The sequence below is a fragment of the Molothrus ater genome, chromosome Z (genome assembly GCF_012460135.2).
Source record: "Molothrus ater isolate BHLD 08-10-18 breed brown headed cowbird chromosome Z, BPBGC_Mater_1.1, whole genome shotgun sequence".
Classification (NCBI taxonomy): Eukaryota; Metazoa; Chordata; class Aves; order Passeriformes; family Icteridae; genus Molothrus; species Molothrus ater.
In genome coordinates, this window is record NC_050511.2 from 8,903,607 (window position 1) to 8,929,942 (window position 26,336).

General features: G+C 57.1%; 1 protein-coding gene across 1 annotated transcript; it reads left to right on the forward strand.

The window, feature by feature from the left end:
- Positions 1 to 1,967: 1,967 nt before the first annotated feature.
- IL11RA (interleukin 11 receptor subunit alpha) lies at positions 1,968 to 25,487 on the forward strand. The gene is made up of 13 exons (XM_036404032.1): positions 1,968 to 2,052; positions 19,803 to 19,902; positions 20,242 to 20,302; positions 20,410 to 20,576; positions 20,747 to 20,861; positions 21,698 to 21,730; positions 22,534 to 22,697; positions 22,905 to 23,068; positions 23,172 to 23,313; positions 23,742 to 23,837; positions 24,019 to 24,118; positions 24,750 to 24,829; positions 24,946 to 25,487. Exons 2-13 carry the CDS (start codon positions 19,803 to 19,805, stop codon positions 24,960 to 24,962), a joined length of 1,239 nt encoding a protein of 412 aa, XP_036259925.1. The 5' UTR covers positions 1,968 to 2,052; the 3' UTR covers positions 24,963 to 25,487.
- The last annotated feature ends 849 nt before the right edge of the window (positions 25,488 to 26,336 follow it).

Sequence of the window (26,336 nt, forward strand, 5' to 3'; positions counted from 1 at the left end):
GGTTCTGATCTCAGATTCCCACCCCCATGGGTGGCCCAGGCCCTGCAGAGCTGGGGGTTTCCCCAGATGCTGGGCTCGGCTCGGCTCTCCAGCACTGCAGCGGCGGAGAAAGCAGCGTGTGGCTGCCGGCCAGCGGTGGCGCCAAGCAGCCCGGCTCCCGGTGCGCTGCGAGCACCACGAGGAGGCGTTGAGGAGAGCCCAGGGTCTGCTCCCGGGGGAGCGCCCGGGGCCAAATGCCTGCTGCAGCCCGTCCAACTCTGCTCCTTCCAGGGGAGCCGGCCGATCCTGGAAGATGCTCAGTGTCCCTCAACTCACGCAGCTGCAGAGAGCAGAGCAGTATGGGGAGGTGGAAAAGTGAAAGTTCGGGGCTGGATGGAGGAAAGCTCTCTCTGCCCAGGATCAGCCTCTTCTACATCCCCAGGCTCCCAAAATCCACATGAGTCACTAGCTGAGGGAAGATGTGAGCAGGCTGGTGGAACCAGAGCCCACCTGCAAAGCACCTGAAGGGCCATGTGAGCTGACTCAAGGAGGGACATCCCCAGCCTTGGCACAGCCCCAGCTCTCCTAGTGCAGGTGGGATGGAGCTGGCCACATGTGGCTGGTGAGGCAGCAGCCTCAGCCACAAGCAGATGTGCCACATTGGGTTATTCCTTGCGTGATGTGGGCACCAAGCCTCAACCATGGCTGAGCTCAACACTCACAGTGCAGCCAGGAGCCAGTACAGGACCTGCTCACCCCACACACAGCCTCTCCCACTCTCAACGTCTGAAATGGTGGGGTTGAGCTGGGATGAAGGAAAACACTAGTTTGTTATCATATGGATACTCAGGAGGTGGGATAGCTCATGGGCGTGTTTTTGTGGTGTTGAAGAGATAGGATTGGACAACAGCAGGTAGTCTTTTGTTACTCTGGGTTCAGGGGTTCAGGATCTCAGGGGCTCAGGGGCTCAGGGATGTGCCTGGATATGGCAAGGATCAGTTTGTCACTGTAGGGTTGCAGAAGGACCCTGTGACCCTGTTCACTTCTGCCAGCCTAGAAAGCCTTCTGATTTTGCAGGGGAAGTGCTGCATGGATGCTGCACACTCCTGGAATATGTGACCATTATCTCTGCACAGGCAGAGACGATGTGGGGAGGGAAACACTGGGTGCATCCCAGGGCTCCAGCAGTGCCAGCCTTGATGGCATCACGTGGGGAAACCCCAAAGGAAACCTGGCCTCAGGTACCACCGGAGAGGAAAGCTCCCAGTGGGTCTTCACTAGCTGGCTTCCTGTTGCACACTTCCAACAAATTGTTTTTCCTCTTAAGAATTTTCACTGCAATAAAATGGCAAACAAAATCCATTTCCAAGGGAAAGCAGCTTGGGTGGTGGATGTGTCCTGCAAAAGAAGGATGAAACACACACCACAAGCTGCGAGGAGGAATGAGCCTTTTCTTCAACTCAGGGACACAAACCCCAGGGCCAGATTTCACCCTGCATGCTCCCCATCAAATAAACCACCACAACAATAAACCCCAAAGAAATGGCCAGCCCAGGGGCAAGGGAAACTGAGTCACAGGCAGGACCTGCTTGTCTCCACTCCTCCAGTATTCAGGGAAGGGGACAGTCACGGTGAATGTTGACCCCCGAGAGCACCGGGGAGGGCTGTGCATCTTCGGGAGGGTTCCGGAGCCTCGGGGGGACACCCGCGCCCCGGAGGGCACCGCACATCAGTGCGCCACGGTGGGATCCCCATCCCAGCGCTCCGGCCGGACGGACACGGGGAGGGAGCCCCGGGGGGCACCGCGAATCCCGGGCAAGCGGTGGGCGCGGGATTCGGATCCCTCCCGGTCCCGGGGGGCGGCTCACAGGCAGGAAGCGTCCCGGGGTGGTGGCGGCAGATTGGCAGAGCCCTGCTCCAATGGAGCGGCGGCGGCAGCCCCGGCGGCTTCGCACCGCCTGCGCTACCGGCCCCAGCCAGCCCGGTGCGGGCGCCCCGCTCCCGCTCCCGCTGCCGGCCCGGCTCCCGCTCCCATAGCGCCATGGACACATAGCCGCGGCGCCACGCAGGAAGGTAGGGAACAGTCCCCCGGTCCCCAGCCCCCGAGGGGAACGAATGGCCGCCGCCCCGACTTGGCGGTGAGGGACGCGCGGCTGCGGTCAGGCAGCTCCCGGAGCTGTTTGCTGCCCGGGTGGAGAAAGTTGTGCGGGTGTGGGTGTAGATGTCTGTGTGTCTGTGTCCCCTCGCAAAGCAGCTGACAAGGGACTTGCCCTCCCGGTCCCTCCCGGCTGCTTGTGAGTTCCCAGGGCTGCTGCCCCTTCTCCGCCCTCCGCGCCTCCGCCTTGCCCGGAGATGCTCGGGGGATTGATGTTCCTGGACTGGGATGTTTGAGCCCCTTCCCCAGCCTCCACAGACCACCCCCTACCATTCCCGATTTGGGCACCCCTACTGTGTCTGAAGGGAGTTTTCTGGAATGCCAGGCAAAGCGTCCCCCTGGCAGGGCCCCCTCTTCTCCTGGGGGGTCCAGGGAAAAGCTGCTCCCAATTAGGAGAGGCGCTGAGAGAGGCGCTTTCCCATGCGCGGGCGCTGGCAGGGCTCTGACTGCCTTGTCCCTCCTTGCCCCGGGATTCTGTGTCAATCCCAGCTTCTCTGTCCCGTGCCAGCCCCATGAGTGGCCAGCCCCGGGCTGTGCCCACCACCACCCTCACCGGTGGCTGTGTCACCCACCAGGTCCCCTCCAAGCTCTGCCTCTGGGCTGGTGATGGCTGTCAGAGGTGTCCACGAGGCTGAGCTTGGCTTGGACATCACTGTCAGCAACTGTGACCCCACTGTGATGGGGCCTGAGGGCACCTTGTGCCTGGTCCCCATAGATGCCCGGCGCTGTAGCAGCTCACAGATGTGTTGTCATGCACACAAAATGGTGTTCGACTTGCTGGCATTGGTGGCATAGCCAGAGCTGAGACTTCTGGGGCTGCCCAAGCTCCTTGTGTGCCAGGAGGTGGCTGCCCCACGTCTGGCTGTTGTGTTTGCAGGAGGAGGTGGCGTGTTTGCACTCTACCTGTTTAGAGGAGGGCAGGTCACAGCTAGGTTACAGTGTGTGCAGTGACATGAGGCACACATCAACCCAGCCTGCCACAGGGCAAGGGTCTTCAGAGGGAGCTGGGAGCTGATCGAGGACCTCCTGTGGTAGGGACAAGGATGAGATATGGCCACAATGCCCCCTCATCAGCTATACACCCTCTGTCCCACCAACCTGGCACTTTTTGGGCAGAAACAAAGGGGGCAATACGTGCTCTCCAGAGAGCTGCAAACCAAGCCTGGCAGCCAAAGTGGGACTGGAGGTGCGGGACAGGGTCAAACTGGTGACAGCAGGGTTGTTCTCAGGGCTGGATGTCACCAGCAATGGGTGAACAGGGTATGTGGGGTTCAGTGGGGTGGTGGGGAGGGCTCCCTGGAGGGTGCAGCTAATGGCAGAGCCTGCAGGAAGGTGGAAGAAAAGCAGTTCTGGTCTTGTGCTTCCTATTCCAGGAAGAGGAACCTCACAGGGAGGGGAAAACTTGACTTGATTATATCTAATAAGCCACTTTTTCCCTGTCCCAGCAAGCTGTCCCAGAGGCGGGGGGAGGAGGATGCTTGGCCAAGTGCAGGCCCTGTTTGTGAGGGATGAATGAATGACTCACGGCGCACTGAGTCTCCCTGCCGTTTTCATCGTGGCAGCAGCAGCAGCAGCAGCAGTTCCCCTTTGCAGCTGCTGGGCTTATCAGAAGCTGTCATGCTGGGTGGGCACCAAGGTGTCCCCACAGCTGCAGCCCACACATGAAGGTGTCCTGCCTCTCCTGCCCTTCTCACACAGCTCACCTGGACCATCCTGAGTGGGGAAACCCTCACGGATGGCGACAGTGCGTGACATCCTCACCTGCCATGAACTAGCTGAGCACTCAGTTTAAACCCTTTATTTCCACCCTGCTCTTGTTCAAAGGCAACTCCAGGCTCTTCCTGCTCACACAGGCCTCAACCTCCCTCTGGTTTCCTGCCGAATGTGTTCCTGGAGAGCTTATTCCCCTGTGGGTTTGTGCCAACATTGTGCTTTTAGTTCAAGACCTCTTCTCCCTCTCCGGTGTTTACCCTGCTATATTTATGGCTTCCTTGTTAGGCTAAGCAAGCCAAGGGATTCTTGCCTCCCCTTCTCCCGCGGGTTTGGCTCTGGAGGAAAACCCCTTGCGAGATGCTTCCCGCGGGAGGGGCAGGTGCTGGCTTGTGCCTCTGCTTTTTCTCCCTTTGGAAAATTTCTGCATCTCTCACAGCTTGTTTCCCCTCCTCTTGTTTAGGCATGAAAGAGGGTGGCTCTGCCCCTGCCCAAGATACAGCCAAGGGCAGAGCTTGGATGGTATGAGAGCTCTTCCCTATAGGCAAAACATGGGATCTTCAGCAGCATTTGGGATGCTGATACAATGCCAGCATAAGGGATTAGCCCTGGGATGTCTGAGTTGGCTTGCTGGGATGTTTAGAGAGTTTTTGGTTTTTCTAAGTGTTCCTGTGGTTACCACAGCATCGCATGTGTGAAAATCACCAAATCTCTCTGGCCAGGGATGCCATGACCTTGTGACCTGAGTTTCTACCAGCAAATCTCTCTGCACCTCCCAGTAATGGTTTTCTTCTCCCATCCAGGTTATGAAGGTGGGGAAGGGCAGATGCCTTGCAATTGTGGTTAAGTCTTCTCCAACAGCAGATTCCCATGGACCATTTCCATGGAAAAAGAAAAATTCCTCTGGAGATTAGTAGCAAGTTTGCAGGGATCAGTGTGTAATTAGGAATTATCTCTCAAGTTTGACTGCTTCCCAGGTCACTGAGTCACCCTGGCATGGCAGTGGGATGGGGTGAGCTTTAGGCTCTTTTGAAAGGTCACAGCACCTGCAGCCCCTGGAGCATCTGCCAAGATCTTCAGTACAGGTGGATGGCTGGGCTGGAAGGTGCAAGTCCTTCCCTACAGTGGTACGAGTCTGGGACATGGCAAAAAAATTCTCCTTCTACTCTGGTGCTTGAATTGGGGGCATCCAGCAAAAAAGAGACAAGAAATCTGTCAAGACCTGATTGGCCTCTGTCTTACCCAGACTGCTCACTGAGGTCACATTGGTCACATCTGACCAGCACAGCTTGGGCTTGCTGCAGCGGACATTGATCGTTGCTGAAAAGGCTCTTGAGGAATTTTGGAAGAGTCTGGGCAGGGGAAGATCACATCCACCTGCTCATACATGTTTCCTAAAGATGCTTTTGGAGAGGACAAGGAGGCCGGAGGGACCTCAGGAGATCTGACAGGTTGGACATGGGGCTGTCCCATGCAGGTGGTGATGGCCTGCATGCAGGCAAGACTGCATTGGCCAGGAGAAGGGAGGATGCTGAAAGCACTTTGGAAATCAGCCTGGGGCTCCCTAGAGGCTGCTCAGTTCTGGTCCATTCCTCTCAGTACAGAGAAAGCCAAAATAGAAACTGCCTAATGAAAATTGCTATGGACTCGCAGAGATTGCTGTATAGGGAGAGGTGGGAAAGTTCAAGGCTCCACCATCTAATGAAATCCTTATGTTGGAAATAAAATCATTTGGGCATCTTCTCGTTTATTTCACCTCCCAAAGTGAAAACAAGGCATGCCAACCCTTGTTGAGAAGCCAGTGCTTCTCACACACCGAGGGGAGGAAGGGAAGGAAGAATCTTCCAGCTTTGGTGGACCATCATCTTTTGTAGACCATCATCTTTTGTAGACCATCTTCCAGCTTTGGTGGACCATCATCTCTGCAGCTGTTTGGGGAGGGTCTTCTGACCCATTAACTTTGAGGAGTGTTGTGCTCAGCTGTAGCTAAGTGTCATCCCACCTTGGGGAGCTCCAGACAGGGCTCAGGGCTGCTGCCTGCCATCCTGCTGGCAGCCTAAGGGGTGTGGATGTGCTCACAGAAGAGCAAGTGGGAGGCAGTAGGGCTGGCACGGCATCCCTGGAGCCCCTGGGCTGGTGTGGCTCTGCCTGTCCAGCTGCTTCCTTCGCCTTCCTGTGCTTTCACCATCCCCTTCCTTTGGGACAGAAGGCTTTCATCCTAGCCAGACCAATAGTCCCAAAGCCACATCACCAGTCCCTTTTTGATGAAGGTTGGCATGGGCATCGGTCCCTTTTGAACTCAGTAAAATCATGAAAGGCGCAGTTCAGCCCTTACCTTCCTGCAAAAATAGATAGGGAAAACCAGAAAGGGCTGTCATGAAGGGTCTTCATTGTGGTCCAGCCCAGTGCCGTGCCAGTGTTGTGACGGAGCTCACAACAGCTGTGCTGCAACAGCCCTGCAAAGGTCTCCAGGGATGGCCTGGCCCAGTGGCCCGGCGTGGTTTTGCACAAGCCGCTGTCACGCAGGGTGCCTGGGCCAGCTGGCACCTCTCCAGACTTCCTCAGAGGGCCAGGGCCAGCCCCCGGCTGCTGGGGAGGTCTGCAGGAGTCTTTGCTTTCCATGAGTTTTGCCTGAGGCCTCAAGGCTTAGGAGGAGCTGGTGGACCCAACCAGCTATTGCTCCATCCTTGTCTTGCAAGGGCCAACACGCAACCCCGGGGGTTCCTCAGTGCTTTGGCTGCTTTTGATTGTTTTAGCTCCTGCAAGACTCCCGCTGGGCTGTTTCATGGCCCCCTTGAGGCTGCTCCACCCCATCCTGGCTTTGAGTCTTACAGCTCCATGGCTGGAGCATGGCTGTGCCAGGGGAGGCATCCGTTTTCTCTGGCCTCCTGTGCCTAGCTCCATTTCCCCTCTCCAGCTGGGACTGTGCCCACAGTCCTTGCACCTCACTATACAAAAAACAGTGCACATAGCAAGGAAGATGAGTGCCTCCATTTCCTGTGCTGGCACAGGGAGCAGTCAGGGACTGGTCTCTCAGAGTATCTTGTTGACACAGCTCTTGATCTGCTGCGCATCCACATTCCTGCTTCCCAGCTTTTTGCAGATATGCACTGGGCTCTCTGACAGCTCCTCAAGCTGGCTGGTTTGCCCTGAAGATGCCTTGGAGAGCTCTGAGCTCTCAAGGCACTGAGGCTTGGGCTCAGAGTGGTCCGGGAGGATGGTGAGATGCCCAAGCTCAGATGGAGCAGCAGTGGTGCTTACACTGTGCCTGGGATGGAGAGATGAAGGACTTGAGCAAGGCAAGGTCTGTGGGGAAGCACCCCTGGAGTGCTACTCTAAGAATAGGATGGTGCTGGCACAGCATGTCCTGCTGCATCCCCAAACTTTGTCCCCATGAGACATGTCCCCAGTAGGATGCTTGATGGTGAGCTGTGCATGGAGAACTTTCTTCCTCCAGTGCCTGGAAAAGTCTCTGAGAGTTTTTTTCACCTATTTTCCCCACCTATCAAGGGCAGAGGAACTGTGCAGCAGTATTTAACCCTCCAAAGATATGTGGGGGACCTCACATTGCTGCTGGCGACGTGGCTGCTGCATCTCCATCAGTGGCAGCATTTCAGAGATGGCAGCAAATGCCTCTCTGCCATCCCTCACCACAACCAGAGGAGGGTGGAGCAGAGCCAGAGGCAGCATTTGCGGCCAGCTCTATGAATTTCCAATTACCAGCTTGCCTTGCCACTGTGTGAGAGGTTCCTGCACCTAATTTTTGGTGAAACGATCCATTTTTCTCAGTAATTTAATAGCATGGGCAGGCTGCTTGCTGTCGAAGAGCCAGCAGCGAGCACGGAGGAGCCTGTGTGCCGGGCTGCCGGCCGTAACCACCTTCCCTGGGCGACGCAGGAATGCTGACCTAATAGAAAAGACATTTAAAGAGGAGTTTTGGAGAGCAGCGCAGCTCAGATTCGGCTCATGCGCATGGCTGCTGATTGTAACAGGGCCTCTCCACGCTCCAGCAGGTCCTGGGGACTGGCATGGGCAGTGGGGGCATCCCTGATGGGAGACAGGCCCCAGGACACAAGCCATGCCAGCCATCAATTGGCACAGTACTTGCTTTATTTTCCGGGAAAAAAAGTTGCTCCGGGGGGGGGGGCTGTCCCAAGTTGTGAACTGAGGCTGGGTTCAGCGCCCGGCTGCGGTTCTCCCAGGCTGGAAAAGCCGTCGCGTTTTACTCTTGACATTTTCCAAATGAGATGTTTTGATTTATTCATTCTTTCTTTCTTTTTTTTTTTTTTTTCCAATTTATTTTATTCCCTGCCCCAAGGTAATGTTTGGAAGACAAATTTAGCTCGATTTAACTCAAACCTTTTTTTAAAAAGTAAAACCACTGAAAACTAAACAAGGCCTATCATTTAGAACAAAATGTTTTGGTTTTCATTTTCCTTTTGGCATGAAAAACACAAACTTCTTTTTTTTTCATTTTCTTCTTGACCTACAAACAATTTTACTATTTTCTTTTCTCCTCCTTGTTCGTTCCCAAGACCACATTGTGCATTGTGGCCAGGGAACAGGCAAGCCCTGGTGCTGTTCCCAGTGGGGTGGGGGTCCCAGAGTGGATGCTTTCCTGTGGAGACCAGAGGAATCTTGCAGAATCAGGCAGGAGCCGCTCTCCCTGCTGCCAACACTGACTCAGCTGGGAGCTCCTTGTGGAAAAGGGAGGCCCCTGGCTGTGGGTCTGTTCCAGCTCTCTCAGGGGGATGTGAACCCCTGGGCAGGGCAGAGCTGTGCTGCGGGTGCTGTGCTCTGCTGCTGGGCATCCCTACTGAGAAGGGCGAGCTCTGGCATTGCCTTCTCTCCTTGTTTATTCAGGTTTAAAATTAATCTGACCTTCCCCTGCTCAGACTTGTGCAAACACGGCACGTCCATGGGCAGAGAGCTCCTGCTGGCCCGAGGGGAGCCCTCTCTGTACCCAGCTTGTGGTGTCACTGTCCCCTCTGGATGAGGTCCCTATCTCATCCAGGGTGCTGGGGGATGGTGGGGCTCCCTCCTGGCAAAGGAAGCTCTGGCCGCCCATCAGCGCATGATTAATCCTCTGGTGCGAGCTGCCAGAGGACTGAGCGCCCGGATCAGGCGTCTCCGAGCTGGACCAGGGATGGCTGCAATGCTTCCATCCCGGGCAGGAGCCCGTGTACGAGAGCCAGCGATTGTTTCCCCAGCCTTGACCCCCTCCGCTCCCCGCCGGCCCAACCCTGCATCTTCCACCCTTTGCCAAATCCCCGTTCCCCGCTCTGCCCCAGCCTCACCGGGAGTCAGCCGGGCAGGGAGCAGGGAAGGGGGGATGGGGAGCAGCGCCGTCGCCAGACCTGGTGCAGAAGCAAGCACCCGACTCGTCCACCACCTGATTTTATTTTACTCCCCTCTCAGTGCCTCGCTGCATACCACAGCCGTGCTTTTTATAGCCCCCAGCTGCAGCCTCGGCGTGCTCCCAGCCAGCTCCCCGCCGCAGCCCTGCTCGCTCCATGCCAGCAGCCCCGGCCAGGGGCGGGGGGGATGGACGACATTCCCGGGGTCCCCGTGGCGCTTCAGGGAGCGGAGAGCATGGGCTGCGGAGGAAGGCAGATCATTAAACCCTAACCCGGAGCCACGCTCCCGTGCCGGCGGAGGCGCTCCCAGAGCCGCATGAGTCACCCCCCGTCGCAGCCGGCACGTGCCGTGTGACAGGTCGAGGCCGAGCGCTGGTGGCCCGTCCCTCGCTGTCCCCTCTGCTGGTCCCAGGCAGCCCGAGACACCAGCTCCTTCCATGAGCCAGCCGGCTCTGCCGTGGAGGGGGTGGTGTGTCGGCGAGAGGGGCACCCCCTCCATCCCCTCCATCCCTTCCATCCACTCCATCCCCTCCATCCCCGATTGCCCCCCAGCCTCTGGCGGGTTTACAGGGAGATTAGAGGTTCCTGCCCACTCCCCGGGAGCGCTTTTACGAGCATCTGGGGCTCGCTGCTGCGTTTCCACTTCTCACAGCCACTTCCACAGCTGGGATGCTGCTATGGGATCCGGAGCGAGGAGGAGGAGGAGGAGGAGGAGATGAGGTATGAGGCTGTGCTGCCGGGAGCACCCCTTTGCTGGGCTGCTGTGGGGTTTGCAGAGCGGGGGCGGCCGGCCAGCGGGCGGGGAGCGAGCATCCTCGCTGGGAAGCAGCGGGGGGGCCCCGGCGCCTCACTCCCCGGGCTTTCTCCAGACGTGATTTCACCACTGCGGGGAGGGAGCGCGGCCAAGGGACAGGCCCTGCTCGCCCGGTTCGCTTGCCGGGGCCTTAGTCACTTGGGCCGTGCCTGGGGGTGCCATGTGCCTCGGGACCCCATGGGGCAGGGGGCCTGGAGAGCCTGGACAGGCAAAGGGAGAGGGATGGGGGAGGGAGCCCTTCCAGGCTTGCAATCCCCACCTTACCAAGCTGGGAAGGGGGGCAGAAGGCAGTGGTGAAGCCAGATGTGCGCTGGGCATCTCCAGCTGAGCAGGTGGGCCGGGATGGAGCCACCCTTGCTGAGCCGATGCCTGCAACTGCTTCCCAGCCTCCTGCTGTGACTTTCCAGAGCTGGACATGGCAGCATGGAGAGAGAAGCGATGCTGTGGAGAGGCAGCATCCTGTTTCAGGGATGGATTCGGGGAGATAGCCCATGGAGAGGGCTTCTCCAGAGGTTTGTTGGGTCCCTGGGAATGGGAGGAACCCCATGGGACCCTGCTATGCCCCCCTTATTTTGCGTGGGCACAGGATGTTGGGTGCCTGTGAATAATTTGAAGTCTTGACCAAAAGACGATCCAGCTTATTTTTCCTTCAGCAGGGAGGCAGGGGGAGGCCAACCAGTGGAGTACCAGTGGTGCTGCCATGTGGCTGCTGCCAAGGAGCTGGAGCCTGCCAGCCTTGGCTCCATGCAGGCAGGGCAGTGGACAAGGGAAAGCAGAGAGTTGCGGGGGTGACAAGGAAGGGATGTGCAGGGGTGGATATTACAGAAGCACAGCTGTAATGTTGACCCAATATGGGTCAACATTAGAGGGGGACCCTCCCAAATCTTCCCCCTCCTGGAGACAATGACTTTCAGTCCATGAGGGATGGGGTCTCATTGACAGCACCTCTGCCCTTGGGTGAGCTGGGGGTGGCTGGGGGGGCTGTGGGAAGGGGGAGCTGCTCGTGCTGCCGGCCAGGTGCCGAGCATGACGGGAGAGGGGAAAGCCTCGGAGACTCGTTCTGAAACAAGGCTGCCCTTTTCTTCTACTTTACGACTGCATTTTAATATCCACAAACATCCCGCCCTCCCCGGGCTGCTGCCAGCAGAGCCTGCATCGCCTGCGCCTGGCCTGCCGAGAAACCCCGGCCAAACCCTGGGCCCCAGCGCAGGGGAGAGGATTATTTTTCCCCCCTCGTTTTTTTTTTTTTTTTGTAAGATATGTTTTCTATAGCTCTAATTGGACGGGCTTGAGCCCCGGCCAAGGCAAACACACCTGGGGGAGCCTCACTTTACAGACCCCATCTGCTGTGTCGGGGGCTCTGCTCCCCACACAGCCGCTGCCTGGCCCCTTTATAGGGGAGGGGGCCGCTGGGGTTGGGGGGGTAGGACCGCTCCCACGCCAAACCACTGAGCAGCCTCCGTGGAGGAGGAGAACCCAACGAGGCGGCGCAGGGAGATGGTGCAGAGGCAGCAGGGGCACCCGGCAGAGCCCTGTCCCACAGCAAGATTCCAGCCCGGCGTGGAGCTGAGGTATCTCTCCCCTGCCAGTGCTGCTGTGGTGGCGCAGGGCTCTGTGCCCACCAGGGTGGGATGCTGTGGGTGGGAGATGCAGCAGGTACCAGCAATGTTTTGCCCTTTCTGAGGTGAAGTACAGCATGTTCATCAAGGGGTTGCAGTCCTCAAAATCTGCATGTGCCCAGGGAGGGAGGATGTGGGGGTTCCCCAGCATGCTGGGTTGTGTTTCGGGCTGCAGGGCCACCATGAAACCCATGAAACCCATTCAGGGGCTGTTCTGGACAGCAGACAAGGGACATCAGCATGCCAGGCCACTCCAGTGGCTTGCATTGACATCCAAGTCCATGCTGGACTGAGCTTTAGGTACTTCCTGCAACTGTTGGCTTTTTGTGGGGCTTTTTAGCTGGGCTCTTCCCCTTCCAGTTGTTTCAGGATCTGCCTCCAGTGCCCCCATTACCAGCGGGCAGAGCAGTGCTGGCACCCTTATGCCAGGGTCTCATGGGCTTCACCTCATATTTGTACTCAGCTCAAGCCAAGACAGCTGTTGGGGGTCTCTGGTTCACCTCCTCTGGGGCCAGGGTGCATACCCTGACAGCAGGATGTGTGCCAAGGAGCAGCAGCACACTCAGGAGGCACCCAGCACATGGCTCATCCTGGAGTACATTCTTTCCTCCCTTCCACACACCATCTAACAGGGGTGTGCAGGGCACAGTGCTGTGCTCCCACTCCATCCTTGGGGATGTATCAGCACACCATCCCTTCTTTCTTCACCTCCCCTAGGTCACCCAGCAGCACCAAAGAGACATCACTGCTGCAAAAAGCGCTCCTGGTGCTCGAGGTGCCACTGACCACTCCCAGGAGGAGCTCTGGCACCCCTGCACCCTCTGCCCTCTGCCTGCCAAGGGCAGTACTGTGTTTTCTTGGGGTGCATTGCCACACACATCCCCCAGCGCACCCAAGTACTTTGCACAGGCGCTGCTGACTTGGAGCAATAAGAACTGAAGTGGCAGCTTAAAATAGAAAGGTGGGATCCAGCCTCATCAAGGCCTGCTGTCTCCCTTCGGGTGGATGGGATGAGCTGTGGGGAATTACACAGGCTGGAATGTGCCTCTCTTCCCCTCTGGCCAGGCCAGAGGATCTCTCTGTGCATGAGGGGAGCTTTGGGGCACAGCCGGAGCTGTGGCAGTGCACAGGGCAGCTCAAACATTTTGTGAAGAATTTTAGAGCTGTCCTGGCCTCCAGTCAGAGCAGGCTGCAACGGGAACATTTCGAAATTCTTTTGGATGAGGAAAATTCCATGGGCAGCCCCCCTCCAGAGAAAGTTTGGGATGGCTGAAATGTTTGGAGTGAGAGGCTGCTTGCTTTTGTTTACTCTGAACTATAACATTGGAGGGGGGGAATCCAAATGAAAAAAGAGAGACAATAGGAGCCTGTAAACAGAACTGGCCCCGAGTGGGGCTGGGGCTTCTCTCCAGCACTGGGGAAGGAGATGTGTCAGCACACTCACTGCATGGCTCTGCTTTCCCCCTCTTGGATACAATCACACTTAATCTTTCAGAACTTGGCTAGGTTTTTTTCCCCTAGCAAAAAACGAGCCCGACGGTGTTTTTCCAACCTTCTCAACTTAGGTAAGGATCAGCCCCCATCCCCCGGCCCTGTTCAGCAGCCCCCATGTTCTCCCCTTCTTTCCACTTTTTGCCACGTTTCCATCTCCTTTTGCCTTGGGCACTGCCATCTAGTTGGCTTGGGAAGAAGTGTGGTGTGGGGGCATGGATGCTGCCCCCAGTGAGGAGTTTTCCCAGCCTCTGTTCCTGCCATGTGCCTCCCAACCAGCTGCCACCCCTGCACTGCCTCCACGTGGCAAATTTGATGACCTTAGAGGCCTGTTCCAACCTTAATGATTCTATGAAAGCAGGTAGGATTGACTCCAAGCTTGGAGAAGACAGGTCATGGTTATCCCATCAGGTGAAGGAGACTGGCACCATTATCCCCACATCACACATTGTTGGGGATCTGCAATTTCCATCCCCCTGCCCCTCTTCCACAGGGACTCTGCCGGAGGTGTACAGGAGGTTAATGGGACACCCTTTGCTGGTGGCTTTATTTGGGCCACCCCTTGCTGATGGCTTTATGTGGCTGCCCAGGTGGTCCTTAATGACTCCTGAAATCCTTCTCTTGCCCAAAAGGGATTTTGTTTTGCAAAAGGAGTGACAGCAAATTGCTAGCTGGGGGAGCATTTGTGTAAGGTGAGCTGTTTATTTTGGCCCTGCTGCGTTTTGGCTGACCCATGCGCCTTCGTGCCTCAGGGATGGAGCTGAGCCTGAATGGCTCCTGGGCTCCAGCCAGCTTTGGAGCAGGGGGAGGGAAGGGGGAGCATCGCCTATGGGGGATGCTGTGGGGCCCTGCTCCTGATCAGAGTTCCCAGCCCCAGGCTGGAGTTCATGAGGAGCATCAGAGGGAGCTGGGTGTGCCTGGGGTGTTCACAGGTATGTACATGTGTGCCTGTGCCCTGCATTTATGGATGCATGCGCTCTTGTATCAGCTCCAGGGCCAGCTTATGGGGAAGCTTTTTTTCTGGGAGGTGCAGATGGTCCCGGGGGAGCAGAATGCAGGCTGGTGCCCGGCTGCTCTGCCATTCTGGGAGCTGTGTGCTCACTTAATTCTCTGCCAGCCTGGGCTGAGCCCAGGAGCAGAAAAATGTCCCAAATCCCAAAATGTTCCTGGGACAGGAAAAGCCTTTCCCACCCTGCTGTAATCACAGGGTGGCCCAGCTCTCTGCTGGCAGGTCCCACCCCTGTCCCCAGATCCAGCACTGTGCCCATCCCTGTCCTGTAACCGTGTGCCAAGGACACTGGGGATGCAGCACCCCCTCCCACCAACTTCCATGCCTCCACCCTAAAAATAATCTCCAAGCTGTAAAGAAACCCACCAGCTCTGCAGCTACAGCGCTGGTAGGTGTCTTTACAGCCGGGAGATTATTTTTAGGAATGCCTCTGGCACGTGGCTTTGGAGAGAGGAGTGTGGGGATGGGGATGGAGAGGGGGGTGCCCCTTCTCTCCCCCCTCAGAATGCAAGTGCTGCCAGCTGGCACGGGGCCAGGGCTGCTGGCTGCTAACAGAGCCCTCGCTGTTCTGGCCCTTGCCGATGCCTCCAGTTACAACCAGGAGCCAGAGAGCTCTTCCTGCAGGATGGAGCAGAGGAGAGCGGAAATCAGGGCGTTGGGGTGAGAGTGTCCCGGCTGGGGAAGGAGCAGAGCCTGACCTCCATGGTGCTGCTGGCAGGCTGAGGTGTGTAGTGGTCCCCCCAGCCCCAACACCAGGAACTGCTGGCAGCTGCTGGCTCCACAGAGGAGAGAGGTGACCCTTGGGTTATGGAGGGGTTTGGGCTTGGCTTTGGACACCAGCGGGGCTGGGGTCAGCTGGGTATCACCAAGGGGTTGGTGTGGTTGGATGGAGATGTGCATTGTATCTGGCTGTGGAGATAACTGATTCCCTGGACAATGTTGGGTGTATGGACAATATCCCTGTGTTTGGGCTTAGCTGGGCTTAACCTTATGCCAGGGTTGCATTTGGTTTAGCCTCACATTTGAACTGTGTAACCCCATGACTGGGCTGTGCTGAGGTTAACCCTGTGTTTGAGCTGAGCTGTGGGTCAGCTCCACTCCTGAGCTGTGCCGAATTTAACCCCACATTAACATGGCATAACCACATGTTTGAGCCTCACATTTTCGCTGAGCTGAGTTCAGCCCCAGTCCTGGGCTGGGCTGAGTTTAACCACACATTTAGACTGCACCAGATTGAATTGTCCCCCTGGGCTGGGTGGAATTTAATTCTCCTTCTGGGCTGTGGGGTATAGTCCAATATTTGGGTTGTCCTGAGTTAAGCCCTGCATCAGGACTGCACTGGGTTTAGTCCTATGTTCAAACTGTGCACAGGTCTTATGGGACTGCACTGGCCTTACAGGGAAAGGCTCCAACTGGTTTTACTGGTTTAACTGGGTAATTCCAGTGCACTGGGATTGCACTGGCTGCAGCTATGCATGTGTGTGTCCTGGCACAGCCCAGCATGCGTGGTACCCCCCCCCAGCAGGAATGGGGGGCCATGCACCCCACCAAAGTGGTGCTGAGGAAAACAGCCCTTTTTGAGGTCTCCAAGGCACTGGGGTGAGGGACTGGGGACAGTGCTCAGATCATCACCACCAAGTGGGCAAGGTATTGCCTCAGGTGCTGCTGGTAGTCCTGGAGACTGTGCATGGCCCTGATGGTGGTGGGGGACATGGTTCCCTCCAGCAGCCACTGCTGGGCTTTCTCTGGGCACCCAGGGAGGGTGCCAGCAGCATCTGGGGGACAGGGGTGGCTGTTGCAGGGAAGCATCCAGCAGTGGGGTTGATGCTCACAGGCACACATTCATGCAGTGATGGTGGAAGTCAACAGTGCTGCAGGGATGGGGTGATTCCAGGGCCCTGGGCAGATCAGCAGCCACAGGGACCTACTCAGACCATTCCATGGCTCCTCAAAGCGAGGCCTGGTGCTTCTGCAGGCCTGTCAGGTACAGAGGGATTAGCAAGGCACAGCTCCAGAGGCACATTTCCCCACAGGGAAATAAGGAGAGGGGAATTGCTGCGGTATTCTGCATCTCAGCGTAGGACATTCTTGCTGCAGCAATCACTGGCAGACAGGACAGTTTGTAGCACGGGGCCAGGGATGCTTCCCCAGCTCAGGGGATGCTCAGAAGGGTGCCATCTCTGGGGCATTAGAGCCAGCTTTGGGCCTCTGCCCATTGCTTTTTGCAGGTGGGTGATTCCCACCAAGGCCTGGCACAGGGTAGGCAGAGCTGCCAAGTGCTCTTGGGTCATTTGCCATATCTCTGTTGCAGCAATGCTGCCCCTGACCAGCCTAGGAAGAGGTTAAGAGGCACCCCAGGCTTCTGTGCTCAGTGGGGAGCATCCCAAGTCTTCACGCTGCCATCTGCAGCCTTGAGGCACGTGTCATCTGCTTCTGTCCCTCCCTGTCCCCATCACCCCAGCTCTGTGTGCAGCCCATTTGCTTTGAAGAGCAACTTCAAATGAAGCAAAAAAAAAAAAAAAAAAAAAAAAGAAAAAAAAAAAAAAGAAAAGGAAAAAACCCAACAACAAAAACCTAAGAAAACAAAACCCAATGTCTTTCAAAGCCCTGAGCACAATGGAAAGTTGGCTTCCCCCAGGAATCTGTGCTGGGCTTTGCCAGGCCACAGCAGGGCATGGCACAGATCAGCTATGCCAAGGGAGCTGTCACATCCAACGTGGGCATTGGTGTTGGTGCACATGGTCATGATTTTTGAGGGAAGTTTTGGCTTACAGCACTTCAGATTGCATGCAGGAAGGGGCTTATGTCAGGATTTCTCCCCACCGCTGCCTAAAAACCATGAGCTCAGATGTTGCCCAGCAGAACAGCAGGATCAGGGAGGTATGGAGAGTGAAACCTTGCCTTTCTGGCTCCCACCCACGGGTGCCAGAGCTGCCTGGTCACCCTGGCCATGCCAGTGACAAGAGCATCCTCTGCTGAGGGAGCAGGGTCCAGCACTGCTGCCCTTCCCACCAGGACCAAGCCACACCCCCAGGCTGAGCTGGGTCCCTCTGCCCTGACTGTGGCAAGGGGATGTCACCCAGCCTGGGCTGGCGGCAGGCATCTCTCTGGCCAGGATTAGCATGAGGGGAAGAAGAAAAGCTCTGATTGTTCCCTCTGTCCCGGCTCGGCTCCAGGACCACTGTGCCGGGACTCTGTGTCCCCAGAATGTGTCACTGCTGGTGCAAGCATCAAGGGATGTTTTCTCTGCCTGTGTGCCCATCTGTGGGGGTGTGGAGCCTCCAAGGAAGGTAGGCTTGGCCACTCACATGCTCGTGGTTATTTGCACGCCTCTTTTTCCCTTGGCCAAGGACTTTGGTGGCAGAAAATAAGGGGATCCTTTCTGGCCAGGCTGTCTTGTAGCACCTGGCCCCCTGCCCTGCTTCTGCACCTGGGGCACACGAGGGCTCTGGTCTTCTCTGGTTCTGTAGCTCTTTCCCCTTTTGTTTTTGGCCTTTGGGCAGGCAAGAAAGGGCTTGCTCCTTCTCTCTGCAGTGATTCTGTGTCCCCAGGGATAGTTTTTGGCAGTGCTCATGTGGGTCATTTACTGAGTCAGCATGTCTGGAGGGGCTCAGTGCTGCCTTCTCACACTGCGCTGGCAGGGGGGCCCCTCTGAGGCAGGGGAGCTCTTGGGGTGCTAGGGTGAGGATGGGTAGCTCTGGGAGCACCCTGGGACAAAGGGTAATGAAGGGTGGAAGATGAGGACTGGCCATCAGGATGAGCAGTCTTAGGGTTAAGTTTAGGGTAAGAATTAGGGACCATTAGGGTTGGGGTCTGGGTAACCAGACTTAACCACCAGGGTCATTATGGAGAGGGGCTGGATACCCTCTGCAGTGTTTGAATGAAAAACCAGGGTGGTCATGAGAAGAAATTATTTTCTTTTAAAGCTGTTTTTCTCTCTCTATATTAACACACTCTCCCTTCTTCCTGACATACACACATACACCCACTCCCCTTCCTCCTCCCCCCAGAACTATTCCTTCACTCTAGCCCACGTGGTTTTTGGAGTTATTTTTGGTCTCTGCTTTTAAGAAAAAATACACTCATTTTCATCTTCTTCTTTTTTTTTTTTTTCCATCACCAAAATATTTTACTTTCAGGCCAAATGTTCCCAGTTACTTACCAGCATAGTTTTGGCAGAGACTTTTTGACTGATATTTCTTGGGAACATTTCTAGGGTGGTTTGGTAGGAAAAGCTTATGACAGTCTCATGAAATTATTTACGTTTGGGGCTTGTGTTTGAGGCTGCCTGGCATGCTCAGAGCGGGGTTGATGTGGGGTGCCACACGCCTTCCCCCCTGCAGCAGATTGCCTTGTAGCTCTTGCTTCCTTTGCCAGGCGGTTTGGTCTGTGGCCACGGACAGTCAGCCACAGGAGGGGAGCTGGCTGCTGCTCTGGGGTGTCTTTGCCGGGCTGGAGCATCCCTCCCTCCAATCCCTCAGCTGTTCAACCCAGGGGGACACAGATTTATGCCTACAGATTTATGCCTGCTCTTGGGGCTGGCAGGGAGCTCCCTGCCTTATGTGCCCTCAGCCCCTGCCTTCAGTTGGGAGCAGAGCCCAGCAGTGTGGGTGTAAATAAACAGGCCAGTCCAGTTGTGAGGGGTGGGCAGGGGAGTTTTCTAGGGAGAAATCATTCATTTCTGACTGACAGAGATTGTGTGGCACTCCTGGTAGGGACAGTGTGATGTTTGCCAGGGCAGATGCCCTGGGGTGATGGGGCACAGATGGGGCTGGGATGGACAGGGTGACACTGGCTGATATGTCCTGCTGATGCAGGACTCTGCAGGTGGCTCTGGATGCTTTAGGTAGTGCTGGCTGGCACAGAAAGAGTGCTGGATGGCGTGGATGTCACAGACCACTGCTGGCTGTGATGGACAGAGTGATGGTGGTGGGGCAGGACAGGGCAACACTGGCTGTGTTGGCCAGGGTGGCGCTGGCTGATGCGCCCACAGTGGTGTAGGTTGGGAAGGAAAGGGTGCACATCTCTAACCCTGCATCCCCTGCCCCTCTCTCTGCTGATCACTGAGTGTGAGGAAGGGATTTCAGCCCCATTCTCCCCCAAATGGAGCCTTACCTGGACCAGCCTCACAGGGGGTGCAGGCATGGGCAGTGATGTGAGACTTGGTACAACCTGAGCTCACAGCCCTGCTTTCCCCAGCTCTGTGAGCCTGTTTAGATCTGATTGCTGTCACCTGCCATGTAAATACAGGCCAGAATTTCTCCTTGGTCCCTTCCCACCCCAGCAGCACATGCACAGGTCTCTGGACCACCCTGGGGTTGGGAGCCAGCCAAGGCTCCCGGCACAGGATTGCAATGGCAAAGAACCCTTAATCCCCCCAACCCACACAGCCCTAAGCTCCTGGCCAATGTTTGCCCCCTGCATCCCTGCCCCAGGCATGGGGACTGCTCAGCAGCCAGGAACCAGCTGTGACTGTGGCACAGACACTGCCAGATGTCCCAGCTGGGGTCCCGGGGTTCAGTCCCTGTTCTGTCCTCAGCAGGATGGGATGAGATGAGAGGAAAATGCAGGATCCAAGGCCCTGCAGGAATACTGTGGGCTGTGGACTGTATCAGCTGCCCCATTGCAGGGAATAACACTCTCTCCTCCCCTTGTCTGCCTCCTCCAGATGCACAGTTCCATCCCAAGCCTGGGCAGGGTGATGGTGTTCCTTGCAGCAGCCCTGGCATCAGCCTCCTTTGCTATCCCTGAAGACTGGGGAGAGGAAGGTGAGACCCCCACCAAGTGCCCCCATACAGCACCCCTCCCCATGTCCCATGAGGACCCTGCAGGGACCCCATTTCCCCCAGACAGGAACAGACCTACCAGGGCTACATGAAACACAGCCCTACATCCTACAGTGATGGCCAACCTGTGTTTCTGCTCATTGCCCAGCCCCTAGCGGGACTAGTCCTTACCCTGTGGTGGTACCTGCATGAAGCCAGACCCCATAGCCAGTGCCCACTGTGTGTGGGATACGCCCCCAGGGGCTCCCCAGCTGCGCCCCCAGGCCTGTTGTGGGGTGGTATGGAGTGCTAACACCCATCTGGGGACATGTGTCCCTCCAGGCGTGCAGTATGGACAGCTGGGGACAGACGTGACCCTGTCATGCCCTGGTGCCCGTGCCAGGTAAGTCTTTTCCGTGCACATCAAGGGATCTATCCAGTGGGATGGTTTACAGGGTGGGCTGGGCATGCCTGTCCTCTCTCTTATCCCGCCTGGTCTCTCCTCCCCAGCTCAGCAGTGCGATGGAGGCGAGCGGGCGCCGCGGCGCTGCCGGAGGGCTCGGTGATCCAGCAGGGATCCCTGGTGCTGCCGAGCGCCAGCCCGGCCCTCGGGGGCACATACAGCTGCCACAGCGAGGACGGCAGCCTTCTGCACTCCGTGTCCCTGCGTCTGGGGCGTGAGTAGCATGCCTGTGAGCTGGGCTGCTCCAGGGGGAGCGTGGTGCCTGCAGCCCTGCCAGGGCATTGCCAGAAGGGGGCTCGGTGTTGGCACAGGCATCCCTGTGTGCTGGAAGAGATGTGGGATGGGGGGGACTCTTCACTGACTGCTGTTTCTCCTGGACCCCAGACCTGCCTGGAGTTCCCTTTGTGTCCTGCAGAGCATCTGACTATGAGAATTTCTCTTGCTCCTGGACCTCCAGTGTGGAGACCTTCCTTCCCACCAGATACATCACCACATACAGGTGAAGTATCTCCACAGGGCATGGAATGGGCTTGTTATGGTGTCAGCTCTGGGTCACAGCCAAGGATAACCACCAGATCCATCTGGCCATCCCACACATGCCCTGGGTTCACCTCCTGCCCCAAGGACCGCACTGCACCCCAGAGCAGGTCCTGTTTTGGGGTCAGCAGAGCACCAAGCCTTTGCTTGCTTTCAGTGGGGGTCTCAGCAGCACTGAGGGGCTGGCACAGGCAGACTCCCTCCCTGCTGACAGCTCTGCCAGCACCAGAGGGGCAATAAAAGAGAAGCAGGTCATCTGCAAGCCTCCACACTCCGGCATGCTTTGGGATGAAAGGAGCCCTGACAGCATTGCTGCTTCTAATTATCCCTGCAAGCCAAATTAGTGGGCGGCTTTGAAGTCCAATGGAGCTCATAAAGCACAGCCCTGCTGAAAGCTGCAGGAGCCGAGGGCTTGGTGGGGAGGGGGCTGAGAGGAGCATCAGGGTCTCCACAGGGAGGGGGAGTGGAAGCATGGGATTTGGCAGGCTTTAGGGGGAGGGTGAAGCCAGGCTCTGGGGAGCTGCTTTTATCAGTGCCTTTGCTTCTGTGTGATGAAATCCCAGGCAGGGAAGGGTGTCCCATTTCTTTTCCCTGGGATTGCCAGCTCCTGCTGCCAGGCCATTCACTGGAAGAGCTGGACATGATTCTGGCTCTTTCCCCCATGCTGTCACATGTGTGTGTCAGCATGGGAGTGTGGGGCTCTGCTTTGCTCCTGTCCCTCCTCTGGGTCATGGTGGGGTTCACTTTGTGCTGCCCCCTCATCCTAATCATCTGCTTTTCCATCTGTCTCCATGGCAGGAAGAAATCCCTGACAGGCGAAGAAAAGCGGAGGTAGGACTGACTCCCACCCTGCTCCTGCTCCCTGGGGACTGGCCCCTATCCCAAAGGCTCTGCTGCTGTCTTCAGCATGGACCCTAAAGCAAGAGCTGGGGGTCCCCATCAGGGAGCCAGCTACTTCCCAGCTACCCTGGGAGTCTGGGAGAAGGGTTTGCTTCAGGGAGAAGGGTTTGCCTCAGGGAGGGACCTTCCCAGGCAGAGTGTGATGCTGGGATGAGGGTCCCTTCTGTCATGCTCAGAGGGATATGCCAGACTCTGGAAGAATGAGTGCAGCTGAGCCTGAGGGGCTAATGTGATGGTGTTTGCAGGGGTCCCAGGATGAGGGAAGAGACAAGGATCTGACTCCATGTTTCAGAAGGCTTGATTTATTATTTTATGATATATATTGTATTAAAACTATACTAAGGGAATAGAAGAAAGGATTTCATCAGAAGGCCAGCTAAGAATAGGAAAAGAAGGAATGATAACAAAGGCTTGTGTCTCGGACAGAGAGTGCGAGCCAGCTGACTGGGATTGGCCATTAATTAGAAACAACTACATGAGACCAATCACAGATGCACCTGTTGCACTCCACAGCAGCTGATAATCATTGTTTACATTTTGTTCCTGAGGCCTCTCAGCTTCTCAGGAGAAAAAATCCTAAGGAAAGGATTTTTAATAAAATATGTCTGTGACAGGCTGCCTCCTCCACAAGGGTCCTGGCATGAGGGTCTTCCATGGCACCTCCTTGGCAGCATTTGGAAACTCTGCATGGTGGGAGGGTAGGACATGTCACCAGTGTGCCTCCCTGTCTGCAGGAACAAGAACGGGCACGTGGGACTGTGCCTGCAGGATCCGTCCCACCCTGGCACCTGCACCGTCCACAGGTCAGAGTTCTGGAGCTCCTACCGCCTAAACATCACCGAGGTGAACCCCCTGGGCTTCAGCTACCGCCTTCTTGATGTCACCATGCAGGCCATCAGTGAGTCCCCATCCATCCATCCATCCATCCATCCATCCATCCATCCATCCATCCATCCATCCATCCATCCATCCATCCATCCATCCATCCATCCACCCGTCTGTCCCATTGTTTGTCCATCCCTGTGCAGTTACCTGTGGGTGACAGCAGGGAACCCTGTGCATGGCAGTGTGGGGTGACAAGGGCTTCCTGACCTTTCCCACACAGTTAAGCCAGACCCTCCAGAGGGCTTAGTGGTGGAGCCCATCCCTCTGGCCCCACGGCGGCTCCATGTGAGCTGGAAGTACCCTTCCTCCTGGCCAAAGGAACCCCACTTCCAGCTACGGTTTCGGCTCCAGTACCGACCCGTCATCCACCGTTCCTGGTCCGTGGTGAGTGTGCAAGGGAAGGCAGGGCCAGTACAGGAGCAGGGAGTGCATGGGGCCAGGGAGAGGTGCCCCTGCCTGCCCCACAGCTCCCCTCTGCCTGGCACAGGTAGAGACAGTGAATCTGTCTGAGGTTATCACGGATGCCTTTGCCGGGCTGGAGCACGTGGTCCAAGTCAGTGCCAAAGATTTCCTGGATGCGGGGAATTGGAGTGAGTGGAGTGCTGAGGCCCGGGCAACGCCAGTCAGAGGTGAGAGAGGGACAGGCTGCAGCCTCCAGCAGCCAACCACATTGTGCCATCCCTCCCCAAAGTCCCTCCAGAACTCTGGACTTCCCCTCTTCAGTCCCTTCCCCATGGCACTCATTCCCCCAAAGATCAACCAGAGTGAGTCTCAACTCCAGGACCACTGAAGGTTGAGAGGCAGAGCTGCAGGAGGACAAAACTCCCCAAATCTCCAAGACCATGTCAGTCTGCAGCTGCGCTGATGCCATTTGGGGATTGCCCGCCACAGGCTTGGGACAGAGAGGGGCTTCCAAAGCACCATTAGCACCTCAGTGGCACCCTTGGGCTCGTGGGACCTCTGGGGCACAAAGACACCCTTCCACACTCCTCTCTGTAGGTCCCTGAGGTGCTGCAAATGCTTTTGGTGAGTGTTTCCATCCCTTCTGTCCTTCCAGACCTGGCCTCCACAGCAAGTGAAGAAACCACTACAGATGCCAGACTGGAGAGCCTGGCTGAGGAGCCCTCCCAGGCTCCCAACCCTGAGCCCATCAGTGAGTAGAGCTAGGGGTGGTGGGCAGGAGGGCCATGTGTGCTGCTGAGAGCAATGGGAAGGGTCTCTTGCCCCAAGCCCATGTGTGCCTGGGCTGTGGGAGTGTCCAGGAGCTTGCCATAGGGTCCCCCAGGTGCTGGGGACTGTGACATCCCTCAGCTGTGACAATCTCTCTGTCCCAGATGGCAGTGACCCCTTGGAGAAGATGGCCGTCCTGGTGTCCCTTGGGATCTTTGCCTTCTTCATCCTGGCTGCTGTTCTTGTTATCACCATCCTCATCTGGTAGGCTGGGTTTGGAGAAGGAGGGGCTGTATAATTGTTGTCCCCATCCCATCCTGAACCCTCAGCATGGAGTGCCCTGTAATCCCCCAGCCCTGCTCTGTGGTCCCTGCCAAAATACACCCACTGATGCCCTGTAGGGTGATTTATGCTGCCCTTGCCCCTGTGCCTCACCAGTGCCTCTTCCCAGCGCATCCATTACTGCCCAGCCTGCCTGGGCTCTTTCCAACGACCCCAGATCCAAGGGACCTTTCTCTGAATCCCCTCACGATGCTGCTCCTTCTAATATCCTCCCAAAGGCTCCTGCTGGAGAGTCTCACACTCCAGAGTTAGCACAGACATCCCTCCATGTGCCTTTGCTCCCTGGGAATCCTGTCCCCAGGTCCCCTCTCATCCTACCACCATGGGATCTCCCTGCCATGCTCTGGCTCTGCTATCAGTCTCTGTTCCCATCCCAGTCCTGTTCTATCTGGTGACCAGTTCCTGCTGTAGCCCTGTAGCTGACCCACTGGAGAGGTTAAGCTGAGCTGGGCACAGCTGGATGGAAACACAGCAGGATCCCTGAGAATCTGGGCAATCCTGATGCTCAGGGAGGCTGCTTGGGGTCTTCAGCCACCATTGCTCTCATCCCCAGGCTCCGGGTGAGGAAACACGGCAAGGACAAGACCAAACCCAGCTTTTTGGTTGCTGCCACCCACTTGAAGGCACTACCAAGTGAGTTGGGGTGCAGGGTGGGGAATGGGGGGGAAATGTGGGGCGGGAAATGTGGAGCATGGGGCAGGTGAGTGTCTCCAGTGTCCCCCTTGACCCCCTGTCCTCTCTCTTGGCAGAAGCTCAGATCCTGTAGTGAGCCCTGGCCGATCCCTGCTCCCTGCACCCACTTGCCCACGCGTGGGACTTGATGCCACTGCTGGCCCCAAGGAGCCCACGCCTCCCGGGTCACCCCACAGCTGTGGACATTGCCGGAGCCCCCAACACCCTGGGGTTGCAGGATGGATCCTAAGGAGAGAGGCTCTGCTCTCGGGAGCGTTGGACTGCCTGGGCCCACCAGGAGCCAGCTGGAGTCACTTCAGGCTCAGGGTGACAGGCCAGCTCCACCTCTGAGCGCTGCTAAACCAATGGGGATAAGAGACTGAGCCAGCCCCACTGCACTGCCTAGTGCTGAGGGGGACCATGGGTGTAGGCTCCGGGGGTGCCAGGCATCAGTGGGGTGCTGATCCCTGCCTGTCACCCCCCACCAGCCACCAGCAGGCAGAAGAGAACACCCCCTGCCCCTTCCCTCTGCCCCAATCCCCCGTGCTGTGGCTGGATGGAGCAGAGATGCCAATAAAGGGGATATGCCAATGCTATCATTGGCACTGTCCAGGCAAAACCCCTGTGCAGGTGATGCTGGGCCAAGGGAAGGGTGAGTGCCAGCTTGGGAATGGTCCTTGCAGGAGGTGCACAGGCAGCAGGGCTGCCTCCCAAACTGTTCAGTCCTCTCCCCAGGTGCGTGGAGGGGCTGAGGGAGACCCATGCCGAGGCTAAGTGCCAGAAGAGGATGCAGACAGGCAGCTGTGTGGGACATCTCCCCTACCCTCACCAGCATGACAGCTGAGACAGGACCCTCTGCACAGCCCCCTTGCTCTGCATGTGGCCCCCTTGCTGCACCTCGACCCAGCCCCTCTAATGGCTTCCATGTGTTGGCACCTCCAGATCCCGGTGCTCCGTGCCAGCAGCCCAACGAGATCCAGATGGAGCTGGGGGGAAATTCAGACAGCAGCAATGTGTGGAGCAGGGGGAGCAGAGCCAGTGCAGGATGGGGACCCACCTGGGTCCTGGGGCTGCCCGTGAACCCACGATGCAGAGGGAGCCTGGACTGGGGCAGCCACAACGGGTCCTTGTGTGGGCTGTGTTGGAGGGAGCTGGGGCAGGCTGTGCCTTTTGCAATGTGTTGTGTGCCCACAGGCTTGCTGCTGCTCTCACTGGGTGCCCTGGTTGTGGGGTCATGTGGGCTCTCCATGCTTGGCTTTGTGGGGTTGCAGCCCCTCACTGTCCCTCACAAGCACAGACACTGAGTGAGGGAGATGGGGGTCAGCCCTCTGTCTGCAGTGTGCTGCTGGCATGGCACTGTCCCTGCACCAGAGCAGAGCTCTCCACAGGCCAGGTGAGGCAAGTCACCAAGTTGGGGAGGTGTAAGGAGCCAGATCTTGCCTGGACTTCCAGGCTCAGCAGCCACATC